We start from the raw sequence: 13,082 nt of genomic DNA on the forward strand, positions 1-13,082 counted from the left end.
CGGAATTCAAGTATTGAATGCTCTACTGCACAAGTTCAACACTCAGCTGAGGTGTTAGAAGGTTATGAAGGTGGTTAACATCAGCAGTTTCAACTCTCTCAATCAGAATACTGTTACACCTTACTCAAGCGTCGCGAGTGTCGAGTAGAAATCTTCCGAATCATCGGCTGATCAAGGATGTAATGTTTCCTCCAGACCCTGAATCTCACAGGGAAGCCTTAAGTGATAATGTAGTGAGTGACTAACCGGGCACGAGCAAGGTTAACTGCTTGATCAAAAAAACATACAAAATAAATAGCTATGATCATTTACTATTCATTGGCCTGCGGCCCTACCTCTCTCTCTCCTTTTTGTCCTTTCTTACTATATAAGTTATATAGCATTCATATTCACTACTTCAATACCAGAACATAGTTGTAGGGAAGGTAGACCGACCCTGGACTGGATTTTGTAGGCAATATCAATAAGTGCTTCTAAAAGTCAAAGACAAAATGCAAACAGAGAACTTGAAGACATACAAAGCAGGCAAAAATAGCATCTTATTATAGTTGTACCAATGAAGATTAATTAAATGGAACCACACCCCAGGCCCATACTGCAATGCTCACACATGAGATGCGAAAACTCTGTGGTTTACAAAAATGATGGTGGGATGTTTTCTTTGTCATGGCCCGGCTAAGAGCCCTTTGTCAACTTTCTCCGCAATCCGCCATTCAACCACCTACCACAACAACCTGCCCATCAAAAAATACAGGTAGGAGACAATGAAGCGCAAAACAACGTTTACGCGGAATAGTCTTGATGGCAATGGCCAGTCGGACCCCAAGAAGCGGCTGCTGGATGAGACTATCAAATCCCGATTCCGCGACGGGCTGCTTGATAGGGCTACCTTGGATCAATCTAAACAGAGCTATGCAGTCTCCGCACCGTAAGCCCTGTAGAAGCAATTTCCCAGATCCTTCCCGTCGACAATGTATATATATGTATAATTGCTATATAGCCTAACACCATTACAACTCAGGTACAAACACGGTGTGATCTCTCCACTCATCAACCCGACGCTCCTCCGCTCTGTCCGCACAGAGATCCAAGAACACCTCTCCTTCACCGAGAAAGAGACAGACATCTACAAAATTTTCCAATCCGGTGACCTCGCAAACCTCGATGGGCTAGACAATGCCTCGCTGTCCAAACTACCCTCGCTCCTTGAGCTGCGCGACGCCCTCTACTCTGCGCCATTCCGCAAGTTCCTGTCGGAGGTCACAGGTGCGGGTGACCTGAGTGGCCGCAAGACTGACATGGCCATCAATGTCTACACTGGCGGATGCCATTTGCTCTGCCACGACGACGTGATCGGCAGCCGACGTGTGAGCTACATTCTCTACCTGACGGATCCGGATGTGGCGTGGCAGCCGAGCTGGGGTGGGGCGCTCCGCCTGTACCCGACCACAATCGAAAAGGACGACACTGGGAACGAGGTAAAGGTTCCAAGTCCGGATTTTAGCCTTTCGATCCCCCCCGCGTTCAATCAATTGAGCTTTTTCACGGTGCAGCCTGGGGAGAGCTTCCATGATGTGGAAGAGGTGTACTATGCGGGTCCTGATGGGGAGAAGGATGGCAAGGAAAGAGTGCGCATGGCGATTAGTGGGTGGTATCATATACCGCAAGAAGGGGAGGATGGTTATGAGGAAGGGTTGGAGGAGAAGTTGGCGGAACGGAGCAGTCTGCAGCAGTTGCAGAGTTCCGGAGATGCGTTTGACCGGCCACAGCCACAGGTTACGCCTTACGAAGATGTACAGGAAGATCTCAAAACAGCTGGTGAAGGAGATCAGGGTTTTACAGAGGCAGACCTGGACTTCCTGCTCAAATATATCACTCCCTCCTATCTTACGCCGGATATCACAGAGGAGCTTGTTGAGAACTTCACTACACACTGCTCGCTGATCCTGGAACGGTTCCTCCATGATAAGTTCGCCACACGCCTCCGGGAATATATCGAGCAGCAGGAAAAAGAATCCTATGCACTGCCCACCTCTTCGCATGAGATCGAGCAGAAAACAGAGTGGAAGGTCAGCAGGCCACCTCACAAACAACGATATCTGTACCAGCAGCCTCGAATTGCCGGACAAGAGACTGAATCCAAGACTCCTATTCAGGAACTGCTGGAGAATCTCCTGCCCTCTCAAGCATTTAGGAAATGGCTCTCTGTGGCGACTGGATGCAGCGACCTCCTCGACTACAATATCCTCGCGCGCCGATTCAGACGAGGTGAAGATTATACGTTGGCGAGTGGGTATGAGGCCGAGACACCGCGACTAGAGTTTACGATTGGGCTGACGCCGACATCTGGGTGGGAGAAGGAAGGAAATGAACAGGAACAGGAGGAGGAGGAGGACGAGGAGAGAGAAGAAAGGAAGGAAGGACACGAGGGTGAACACGGTGAAGCCAATGGCAAAACGAAGGGAAAAGCAACGTCAAACACGAATGGGAAAGAACGAAAACTTTCAACGGAGACTTCGACAGAAACCGATGACCACTCCGTCGGTGGATATGAGATCTACATGGCCGGCGACGACGACGACGACGATGATGATGACGAAGAGGAGGAAGCGGAAGCGGGTGAAAACAATGAAGATGAAAATGACGCCAGCACGAAGAAAACAAAAAAGCGCGTAAAATCCGACCCTGCAATCTACAAGGCGAACTCGGGTGCGGATGGCGATGATGGAGTCCTCTTCAGCATGGCAGCGGGCTGGAATCGCATGAGCATTGTCCTGCGCGATTCAGGGACACTGAAGTTTGTGAAATATGTCAGCCGCTCGGCGGCGGGCGATCGGTGGGATGTTACGGGAGAGATTGGGTTGAAATTTGATGAGATGGAAGTCGATGAGGATGAAAATTAAAACCGAGACGTCATTGGGTTTATTTATGGAAAAGGATAAAGGGTTTTGAAGTGTGTTGAGTTTGGGTATGGACATGCGAATCGATATTAGTATTGACCTACGGGTATCAAGCGGGGGAGATAAGTCTGTAGATGGGTAGATGGGTGGAATGACATATCATGAACGCGCGTATCCGCTTTTACCACATACTCTCTCAAATTGTCTCTATTTTCCTTGTCTTTTTTGTTCTAATAGAGGGGCAAACCCATGTTCTGGTATTGCCACACACACTCTACATAGTAAGGCTCATCCGCGATCCAGATCTTAGATCACATGATGATACTAAGTTAGCGGGAGCTTTCCAAGATTAGATAAGCTTTGAGGGAGCGGAAGCGCGTCTCCTTGGGGCAATGGGGAAGAATACGGACTCAAGGGCCAGCTTCTTTCAAACAACAAACAGGACATTGGATTGGAAGGGAAATGCCGAATTTCTTCCATGGCAAACACTGGCCCCACTTCTCGGAGGAAGCAACGTCTCTTGAGAGGATGCTGTAGTTCATGATGGACAAACTGTCGGAACTGGATAAAGTCCAATATTGACCCAAATACTGAATATCAATGAAATAAATTGAATTGCTTATATTAACTCCAGCCCTCGTGGGTAGGTTTTTGCAAAATTAGCGTGGTTTCATTAGTGTATATTATACGAGATCCCATTGAATAATCAGTGTATTTTTGAGTATTTGTTGGTATTAGTGTAATATATAAACCCTAATTAAGGATCCGCGCCAATATATCTATATTAGGATATATTATGAAATTCCGCCCAACATCGAGTTTTCAAACATAAGAGGGTATTTTGACATCCTGAACAATCAGAATTTGATCTCCCTGCCTGTTTACCTTCCTGCTGGCCAATCTTTCGTTTATACTGACACCAGGCACAAACACACTGTTTTGAAAGAGGAATTCATTGATGATTTAGATCAGGATTTGATCGTTTGATAGGAAGATTATCATGAATCTTAGATGCAAATTCAAAAAGCTGTTGATAAAGCTTCTCATGAAAGCTTATATGAGAAGAAAGATCCTTTGCCGGAATCCCTTGCTGCTTCATATATATATATTGAAGCCGGTATGCATTGACAGCCGCGGAATCGACAAGCCAGTAGAGAATAGGAAGCCAGGTTTGATAGGTGACTCTATGACTAGTATATGCTGCCCGGTATTGATTTGCTAGGTCTACCCCATTCATATTATGATTATAATCATCTATAATCAATGGGATTTTCAGCTTATTTTGTGGTTGACCTTCAAAGACTTTCCTAACAATATTGGCATTGGTTGAGAGTTCCCCTGGGCATTTACGAGTACGTTCAATAACTGCGTCCAATGAATGAATCGTAGTTAGTGCCAATACCATATTATTATCTTGCCAGGCAAGACAGAGAACATTCTCTTTTTCAATGGCATGCAGGGAATTCCAGGGTATGGAATTTGAATGCTCTCGAAGCTCACCTAGTACTGCTGGAACCTGGTTTGGATGAGTGGTTCCACATGCTCCATACCCCTGTTGACGTAGTTCTTTGAATAGAGGAACTGATGTAAAGTAGTTATCCATATAAATTGAATAGGATGTGACCGGCTGTGCGATAGAGATTTGATTAGGGGTGGCATTCGGCGTGGCATTCGGGGGGTTGATATTCGGCGTGGTATTCGGGTTGATATTAGGGCCGATATTAGGGGTGATATTAGGGGTGATATTAGGGGTGATATTAGGGTCGGTATTAGGGGTGGCATTCGGCGTGGCATTCGGCGTGGCATTCGGCGTATTCGGCGTGGATACCGTAGGAAGCCGGTTCACCAGATTCACCACCATAGATCCGGTTTTTGTTAATGTAGGGAATTGAAACATAGGCATTATACCCTGCCGGCGGCTAGACCAGAAAAATGTCCATAAATAGCCATGTTCTGCTAGGCCAAATATCTTATATCCCCGAGGAATTGGTTTATTAGGCATCTTGTATGTATGTTGACTCCGTCCAAAGCATTTAACCATAATCTCATCAATAGAAATCTTGGAGCCAGGGGTGTAGTATTTTCGGCATGCCATATGGAACTCAGTAGCCAACGGCTCTACCTTATACCACCAATCATCCTTATTTTTGGCCCCCGGGCGGCGGGCTTCACGGGGGTTAGATATATGGATATATCGTTTAAGCTGTTTAAAACGCGTATGGGTCATATAGGATTGAACAGAATGAATAGGGCCCTGTTTCAGATCATTCCGCCAGTATAGATCAGTTCGATGGGATTTATGAACCCCCATATAGAGAAGAATGCCTATAAAGACCTTTATCTCCGCTGGATTGGTATTTTTCCATGAATATTGTTGGATAGAAGGCTTTGAGGATATAGAAATTTCAGAAATCTCTATATCTTGAGCTTCCTCATCCTCCTCTATTTCTGAAAGCTCTGGAGCTTCATCATCAGTATCTCTAGCATCTTTCTTTAGTTTTGCATAGAGATTAGTAGAATCACTGATATTTTGAAGGCTTTCCTCAGAGAAGAATAGAGTAAATAAGGCATAAGGACTGCTAATATTGATATTCGCTGGAATATTAAGAATTGGATCTCGTGAGGCAGGCAGTATTGGATGGAATTTCACTGATTCTAGAGGTGGAAGTTCTGCAATAACCTCTTCAATAGGCCGTTTTCGTTTTCTTGACATTTTTGTATGAACTAGAGAATAAATTAGTTAGCTAGGTCATTTTAATTGATTAATATAACAAAATTACCATTGGATTTAGTAGGTTTCTCAGTGGATTCCACGTTCGCAGGTTGAGGGGGTTCCATATTCGCGAGGGGGGGGTGGGGGGGGTGTTCCATATATTCCTGAGTAGGGGTTCTTTATATTCGCGGATAGGGGGTTCAAACGCGTTGGATTCTCAACGCGTTGTTGAGATCTACATGGGATTGTTCATCAGTAGATCTGAATGACCAATTATCATTCATATAAAATTATATGGGATTCTATTGGTTATGCCCAGGGCGCCGGTGCAGAATTCCATACACTAATTGAAACCACGCTAATTTTGCAAAAACCTACCCACGAGGGGATAAGAAAGAGAATGCTTGGATATATGATGGGGGGCAGTGCTGGTATACATCGGACCAGTGATCCAGTTTCCGGAATTGAGATAATAGAAGATCCTTGCTAATGTAATCATCAGAATACTAACTAGATATGATATATCACTTCTCACATACCCCCTTCAGCAGAATAACATCAGTAATGAAGCTGAAAAAATTACCAGAATAGGAAATGATGTAGAAGACATGATGATTAATAGAATGAAAAAGGAATAGATAAAGGAGATATATGAGGATGTTGAATTCCTCCCGTCCAAGCTCATTGAGTTTTTATACCTTATTTTGTTATTTTATTGACAAGATCAGTTATATCAACTAATCCTATCTGTTTGATGAATTCTCTTTGCTTCTGTTGTGATAATGGTTTGGTCAACCCGTCCGCTGGCATGCTTGTTGTAGGCGTCCATCGCACTGAGATATCGCCGGATTGTATCCGTTCTCGCAACCAGTTGCCGTAGATATCAACATGGCGTAATTTGGTTGTGATAGAAGGATCTTCCTTAGTAAGGATGCCAACTGTTTGTCGATTATCACATTGGATTGAAATCTTGTGCCCTGGATTGAATCCCAGATGATCAAAGAATCGTTTCCACCAAATTGATTCCTTGCCTGCCTGTGATATAGCTAGTAGTTCAGCTTCGGTGGTGGAAGTTGTTATTATTCTCTGCCTCTTTGACTTCCAATCAACAGGTTCTCCAAAAAGTTTGAAGATGTAACCTTCTGTTGATCTTCTATCTGAATTATCCGCGAAGGAGGCATCACTAGCTGCTTCAACCACATTCATTGATAAGCCATCATTATCAGGTACGCTATATTCAATCGCTAGATTCTTCGAATCTCGCAGATAGGCGATAACGCGATCGATCTCTGCAGAATGGCGCTCAGAAGGATTGGTCATATAGGTTGTGAGCTTGCCAACTGCATATGCAATATCTGACCTAGTCATCACTGCGGCGTAGATACAGGATCCGATTCGGCGTTGATAGTAGTGGGTATCCTCTGGCGATGCGGTTCCTTGATAAGGTGCTAGTGGAATGCTAGATAGGGGTGTTGATGCTTTGCGAGCATGAGCAAGATGATAAGTATCAACCAACTTATCGATATAAGCATCTTGACAGAGCATAACTTCTTAGAGCTCCGGTCCCTAGTAATTCTCATATTAAGGAACCATTCAAGGTTTCCCATCTGTCGGAATTCATATGTATTTTTAAGATCTTTGATTAACTGGTTCTTTTCCTCTCCGTCATCAGGGTGAGATACCACAACAGTATCATCAACATAGAAGAATATAATTATCCGTCCATTGGTGAATAGGCATTTATCCTCAGGGATTCCTAACTGCTTAAGGGTATTAGATAGTTCTTTAAGCCATAGAAGGGGTGATCTTCTTAGGCCATATAAGGCATGTCGTAGGCGTAGAACATAGGTGTTCTTTTTGAGGTTCCATACCCCCTTCAACTTCCACCAACCATGTGGTAGTTCAACATAAACTAGCTCATCAAGTGAGCTGTTTATAAAGGCATTGACACCATCTAATTGCTCAGCATCGAGGTCAAAGGCGTTGATAATAGCAAGCAAGATACGGAAGATTCTCGCAGCTAGGGTGTGAGCCTTGGTATCTAGCTCAGATACTGGTTGTAAATCACCTCAGACACAGATACAAGCTTTGAACTTGACAAGATAACCATCATCATCAAACTTGTAGGTAAACACCCAACGTAATGGAATCACTGGGGTATCTTTCGAAGGTCTGTTAACAATTTCATAGGTATTTCGCTGGGTTATAGAGTCCCATTCCCGTTTGGCAGCGTTAATCCATTCGTTGTGATAGGGGTGCTTGTTGATATCATTCCAATGTTGAGGTGGGTCAGGTAACTGAGATTGATGAATTTTGGAAGGTTCTGATCTAGATAGGGGTTCCGCAAAGGCAGCGTTGATCATCCGATTTGGATTATCTTTAGCAATAGATACTGCTATATGATGGGTTGCCTTGCGCGTTCTCTTACCCTCAATTATATTGGATTCGTTGAAGTCAGAACTGATCTCATTCGCCCTAGGTGCTCGATTGCTAGATTATAATATCGGATGAGTATCAATAGGAAAGTCAGGTTCGAAAGCAACGTTAGAATCAGGTTCAGAGGTAGAATCCGGCGTAGATAGGATATCTGCCATAAGTTGCGCCTCCAGCGCCTCGTTGATATCTTCATTATCTTTATCAACGTTTTCCGTACGCGTTGAGATCTCATCAGAACGAAAGATATCAATATCTGAGCATAGATTATTCTCTTGTTGAGAAGTGCCAACCCTTGGTTCTTGAACTTCAATATCCAAGAACTCGACCTCTTGAACAACCCAATCTCATAGCTGTTTTTCAATGTGAGGTTCATCTGGGTTGTATCATCTATTTTCATTGAATATAACATCCCTTGTCCTTATCACCCTATCTAGATAAGAAATCCAAATCCTAAAGATGTTCGTAAAATCATATCCCACAAGATATTCAATATGAGCTCTGGGATCAAGCTTCTGTGATCGATTTCGATTGAGGATCTCATTGGAAATCTTCGCGTATGCTCGACATCCGTAGGCATTTAAGTGAGCACAAGAATGGTGGTTGATATGAAGATATTCTTCTAGTGCTCGGAGTGGCGATTTCCATTCTAGTATCTTGGTAGGGGTTCTGTTCAGCAAGTAAACGGCAGCGGTTGCTATCTCAGGAAACAGTGATTGGGGCAACAAGGATTCTATCCTAAGAGCTCTTGCTCTAGTGGTTATGATAGCACCTGCCCGTTCAGCAGCACCGTTCTGCTCATGGATATATTCCGAGGAGTATTCGATTTCTAGGCCCAGTTCAATTACCCAGTCCTTAAAGATATCAGATTCTTTGATAGCTCTCTCATTATTGATTTGTATGACCTTTGATTCACAATCAAATTGGCGTTTAATCCACCTTAAAACCTTGTCGAAAGCTTTCCTTATATCAGATTTTCTCAAGGCTGTTACTGCGATATGGAAACGAAGATAATCACATACAAAATGTATGAGCCATCGTTCTCCATTGTAGCAGTAGGAAGGTCCTTGTACAATATCTGCATGGAGTCGTTCGAAGGGTAGTTTAGATCGTATATGGGGGCGGCGAGATATTTGATTTTTTGCTTTGGCAAGATGACAAGGTTCACAGAGGTCTTTGTCTTCAATATCATTGCTCTTTGCAATATCTTTGATATCTGATATCTGAACCCCTTTGGCATCAGTTGGCAGATGTTCAACTGCTCTCATAGAGGGATGTCCTAGGCGTTGATGCCAAATCTTGGAGGAAGCAGTAGAGCTCTTCGCGGTGTAAGAAGGAGTAGTTGATGATTTTGTTATCTTAGTAGGTTCTGCTGGATTGCTAGTTAGGTGGGGCAATATTAGCGAGCACCAAGGTGTTCTCACTAGTTCTGTGATACTCAGTAACCAGCAATCCACCGTACACTTCTATACGAGCGAAGATCGAATCATCACTAATCCTCCGCAATCTGAACGATTTGCCATCGAGATAGATTCCCCCTATATGATAACAGGGTTTCCAGGCAATCAAGTTGGTGTGAGAGAATGAAATGTACACGGCGTTCCTTAGAATTACTCTGAACTGCTTGCCTAACAGTTCCATATCTCATAACCCTTGTTGTTGAATCTCCAGTGTAAACTTGCTCTTCTGATGATTCGTACGTTAGGAATCTAGATCGATTATTGCAGATATGTCGCTCAGCACCAGTATCAAATATCCAGGAATCTCGAAGATAGGGGTGATGATTGGAAGGAGAGCTCTCAACATTCATGTTTAGGCATCTTGTCAATCGATCGACAGGTATGATATCGGAAGTGATTGAAGATTGATCAGTAGGATGATCGATAGAATGATCGATAGAATGATTGATAGATTCTCCATGTTTCTTTAGAAGAACCATTCCTTCTAGCATCTGTTCTATCATCTCATTATTAAAAGCAGCTATCTTGGTTAATGCTGCATCTATCTTCTTCTTGATATCTTCATTCTTGAGTGCCTCATCCACCTTCTTACATTGTTGCTCATTCTCCTTCCATCCTTCTGGTCTCTGGCTTGGGTTGAGATAATAACATTTGACTCAGAAATGCTTAGAACCACAAACGCAGGTTCTGGATCTTGATTGTCCTGCTTGCCTGCCATTAAAGATAGCAAGATTGGACAGAAGCGGTCCTGGCTTGCTGTATCCCTTCTTACAATATTTGAAGCGGAAGTCATTAACCACATCTGTGAAGGAGAAGTTCTCCTTACCTTCTATCTCAACTTCTCTCTTTCAGATAGCAGCGTACGGATTATTGATAGACATGTTGATAAGGAAGAAGTCCTCTCATATATCAAAGTTGCCATCTATACCAGAGTGCTTGATTTCTGTTTCAATCAGAGTTCAAGCATTCAATCACTGATCTAGATTCTGTTTAGACACCTTCTGTAAGTTCTGATACTTCTTCCATACCTCATACTGGCGGTCCGCTGTTCTAGGTGATAACCTCTTCTTAAGAGCAATTAGAAGATCCTTCATATCAATGTGACTATTTCCATTAATTGCTATTTCTAGCTCACTAAATGCCACTGTTCTGAAGATCTCTTACCTGATCTTGCTAACACCTGCAAGCTTTTCCTTATAGATATTCCTATCATTGTTGTGTCTGCTGTTCTCCATCTCCCATTTAACCCTTGCTTCCATGGTGTACTCAATAGGGAACTCTGGGGAAACAGGTTCAGGTATTTCACTCATCCTATTGAGACTTTCCTCACTAATAAGATCCAGTACTTGGAGCTCAGTGGCAAGACCTAGTATCATGTTGTTCCATAGATTCCACTTCCTAGGAGAATCCAAGAAGAGTGAGGCTTTTGATGAGGAATTTTCTGCTGACATCTTGGTCGTTGTATATAGATATAAAATCGGTAAAGGATCGAATGGATAATCGATATAGAATCGGATGGATATAATCGATATAAGATCGTACAGATATAACCGATATTTCACCGCTATCTCTCGCCGATATGTAGGTCGATGAGGATCGGATAGATGTAGATATATTGCTGCAATCGTCGCCGATGAGGAGGTCGGTGTGATCGGATAGATAGATATAATCAGATAGATATAATCAAATAGATATCTTTGCCGATAAGGAGGTCGGTATGGATAGATATCAATATAGTTGAATAGATAGCGATAGGTAGCTAACCCGGGCTCATAACTGTCGGAACTGGATAAAGTCCGAATATTGACCCAAATACTGAATATCAATGAAATAAATTGAATTTCTTATATTAACTCCAGTAATTACATGATAACCAGGCAGTATTTATAAGAAAGAGAATGCTTGGATATGTGATGGGGGACAGTGCTGGTATACATCGGACCAGTGATCCGGTTTCCGGAATTGAGATAATAGAAGATCCTTGCTAGTGCAATCAACAGAATGCTTGATATGATATATCACTTCTCAATCAATGTGCTTCATTTATCATCGCACGAGGAGTTAAGGTCGTATTGTGTTTCGCGCAAGTCTGACGTCGAGGCAGTTGTCTTCTTCCATCTCCGTCCGCTCGACCATTGCCAAGTTGCCGACGAATCTTAGTGGCTATATGGGAGATACAACGTGCGTATTCCCGTAGACAATGAATGAACGAGGCCTCGTTCGGATCTGTTGGCACGCAACGCAAATGACATATCCGTCATTGAGGCTTCCCAGATGTTGTCACTCGCTCGCTCGCTCTTTAATTATGGCTGGATGCTAGTGGATCTTGCTGATAAGGAGCAGAGGAATATTTCCTTCCATGGAATTGCCTCGAATGAGCAATAGTTTCCATCAACCGCATTTCCTTGAGACGGTATGACAATGATTTCACTCGCTTTACTAACCTCATTCTGACGCTACGCTACGACTTCAAACTTTGGGAAATGAAAGGATTCCCATCCTTACCAACCATACATTTTGGATATTTTACGGGGACATGATGAAATAATCGACTTTCAACCAAATGCAATCCATACTGCAAACGACGGAGAACACCAACTGGCCGCGTCAACAGTGATATGTTGACTTCTTCCTCAGTTTGTGTCTCGAGAATATTGGAGTGGCCCGTTTGTTCTTCCACACAGCAGGCTTCCACCTAGCAATGTACACGTGGCCGAGCATACGCTCAGCCCATTCTAGAGTATATGTGCTGTGGGCGTGATCCAGAAAACGTTGGCTGAGACTGTTGAATATAAAGATCATCTGCAGAAACGGTTTGTCAATTCCCTCGTGGTCTCCGTTCTGCTAAACCAACAGGAACGTTGTTACTGTTGTGCATTATGTGTTTCCATCCGGTTTTCTTACATTGACTTAATTCTTAGCATCATCCCTCCTTCCCTGCGCCTCAGTCACGGACGACTCTGGCTGGTCAATGGTCAGTCTATTGGCTATCTGCTGAGATGGCAGCATTATTACTTACTTCCCTCTGAGACAAACTAACCCTTCTATTTTCTATTCCGAACCTTTTCCTTGTAAAAAAGACAAAGTAGCTTTCCTTATTTTGGGAGATAATGATACATTTGTGGAGTTGCGCAATGTATACGGATACAGTGAGAGAAATTGAAATTTCTCTCAGCTTCAAAAGGGCCGGTGCGGATTCTGCAGGGATTGGAATGTCCTCCCGCGATATCGAACCCTTGTTTTGGCGGATAAGCGCTGGACTCCAATAAAAGATTCAACAGCGTGAGGAACTCAACAACAAAGCTTTCGTACATACAGGGCTTGCATCAATTGGCTTCTCAGCTGGCGAATCCTTCTTCCTCCCCCCCAGGGCTAGGAAGCCCCAGGCCAGTGCCATTGAGAGGAGCATCATGGAGCATCGGAAGGGAAGGAACGAGATCGAAGTAATGAATGGGTTGGGGATTTTGCAAGTCATCATTGACTGATTAGCATAGAACGTTTAGCTCACATATGCTGGCAGTAGTACATACATGTACGGAGTAGAGGACAACAGATAGATCGATTCCGGGTGTAGTC

The 13,082-nt window shown here is 43.5% G+C and overlaps 4 protein-coding genes across 4 annotated transcripts; 1 reads left to right on the forward strand and 3 right to left on the reverse strand.

The window, feature by feature from the left end:
* Positions 1–764: 764 nt before the first annotated feature.
* Positions 765–2,903, forward strand: HCAG_08305 (conserved hypothetical protein; the record flags this gene model as incomplete). Its single annotated transcript, XM_001536473.1, has 2 exons — positions 765–928; positions 1,022–2,903. 2 exons carry the CDS (start codon positions 765–767, stop codon positions 2,901–2,903), a joined length of 2,046 nt encoding a protein of 681 aa, XP_001536523.1.
* Positions 2,904–4,400: 1,497 nt separating this feature from the next.
* Positions 4,401–4,803, reverse strand: HCAG_08306 (predicted protein; the record flags this gene model as incomplete). Its single annotated transcript, XM_001536474.1, has 2 exons — positions 4,401–4,481; positions 4,525–4,803. 2 exons carry the CDS (start codon positions 4,801–4,803, stop codon positions 4,401–4,403), a joined length of 360 nt encoding a protein of 119 aa, XP_001536524.1.
* A 781-nt stretch (positions 4,804–5,584) lies between these two features.
* Positions 5,585–6,223, reverse strand: HCAG_08307 (predicted protein; the record flags this gene model as incomplete). The annotated part of the gene is made up of 3 exons (XM_001536475.1): positions 5,585–5,624; positions 5,992–6,119; positions 6,197–6,223. 3 exons carry the CDS (start codon positions 6,221–6,223, stop codon positions 5,585–5,587), a joined length of 195 nt encoding a protein of 64 aa, XP_001536525.1.
* Positions 6,224–10,477: 4,254 nt separating this feature from the next.
* On the reverse strand, positions 10,478–10,957 carry HCAG_08308 (predicted protein; the record flags this gene model as incomplete). Its single annotated transcript, XM_001536476.1, has 2 exons — positions 10,478–10,556; positions 10,671–10,957. 2 exons carry the CDS (start codon positions 10,955–10,957, stop codon positions 10,478–10,480), a joined length of 366 nt encoding a protein of 121 aa, XP_001536526.1.
* Between the last annotated feature and the right edge of the window lie 2,125 nt (positions 10,958–13,082).

Source organism: Histoplasma capsulatum, genomic scaffold (genome assembly GCF_000149585.1).
Source record: "Histoplasma capsulatum NAm1 scaffold_11 genomic scaffold, whole genome shotgun sequence".
NCBI classification, from domain to species: domain Eukaryota; kingdom Fungi; phylum Ascomycota; class Eurotiomycetes; order Onygenales; family Ajellomycetaceae; genus Histoplasma; species Histoplasma mississippiense.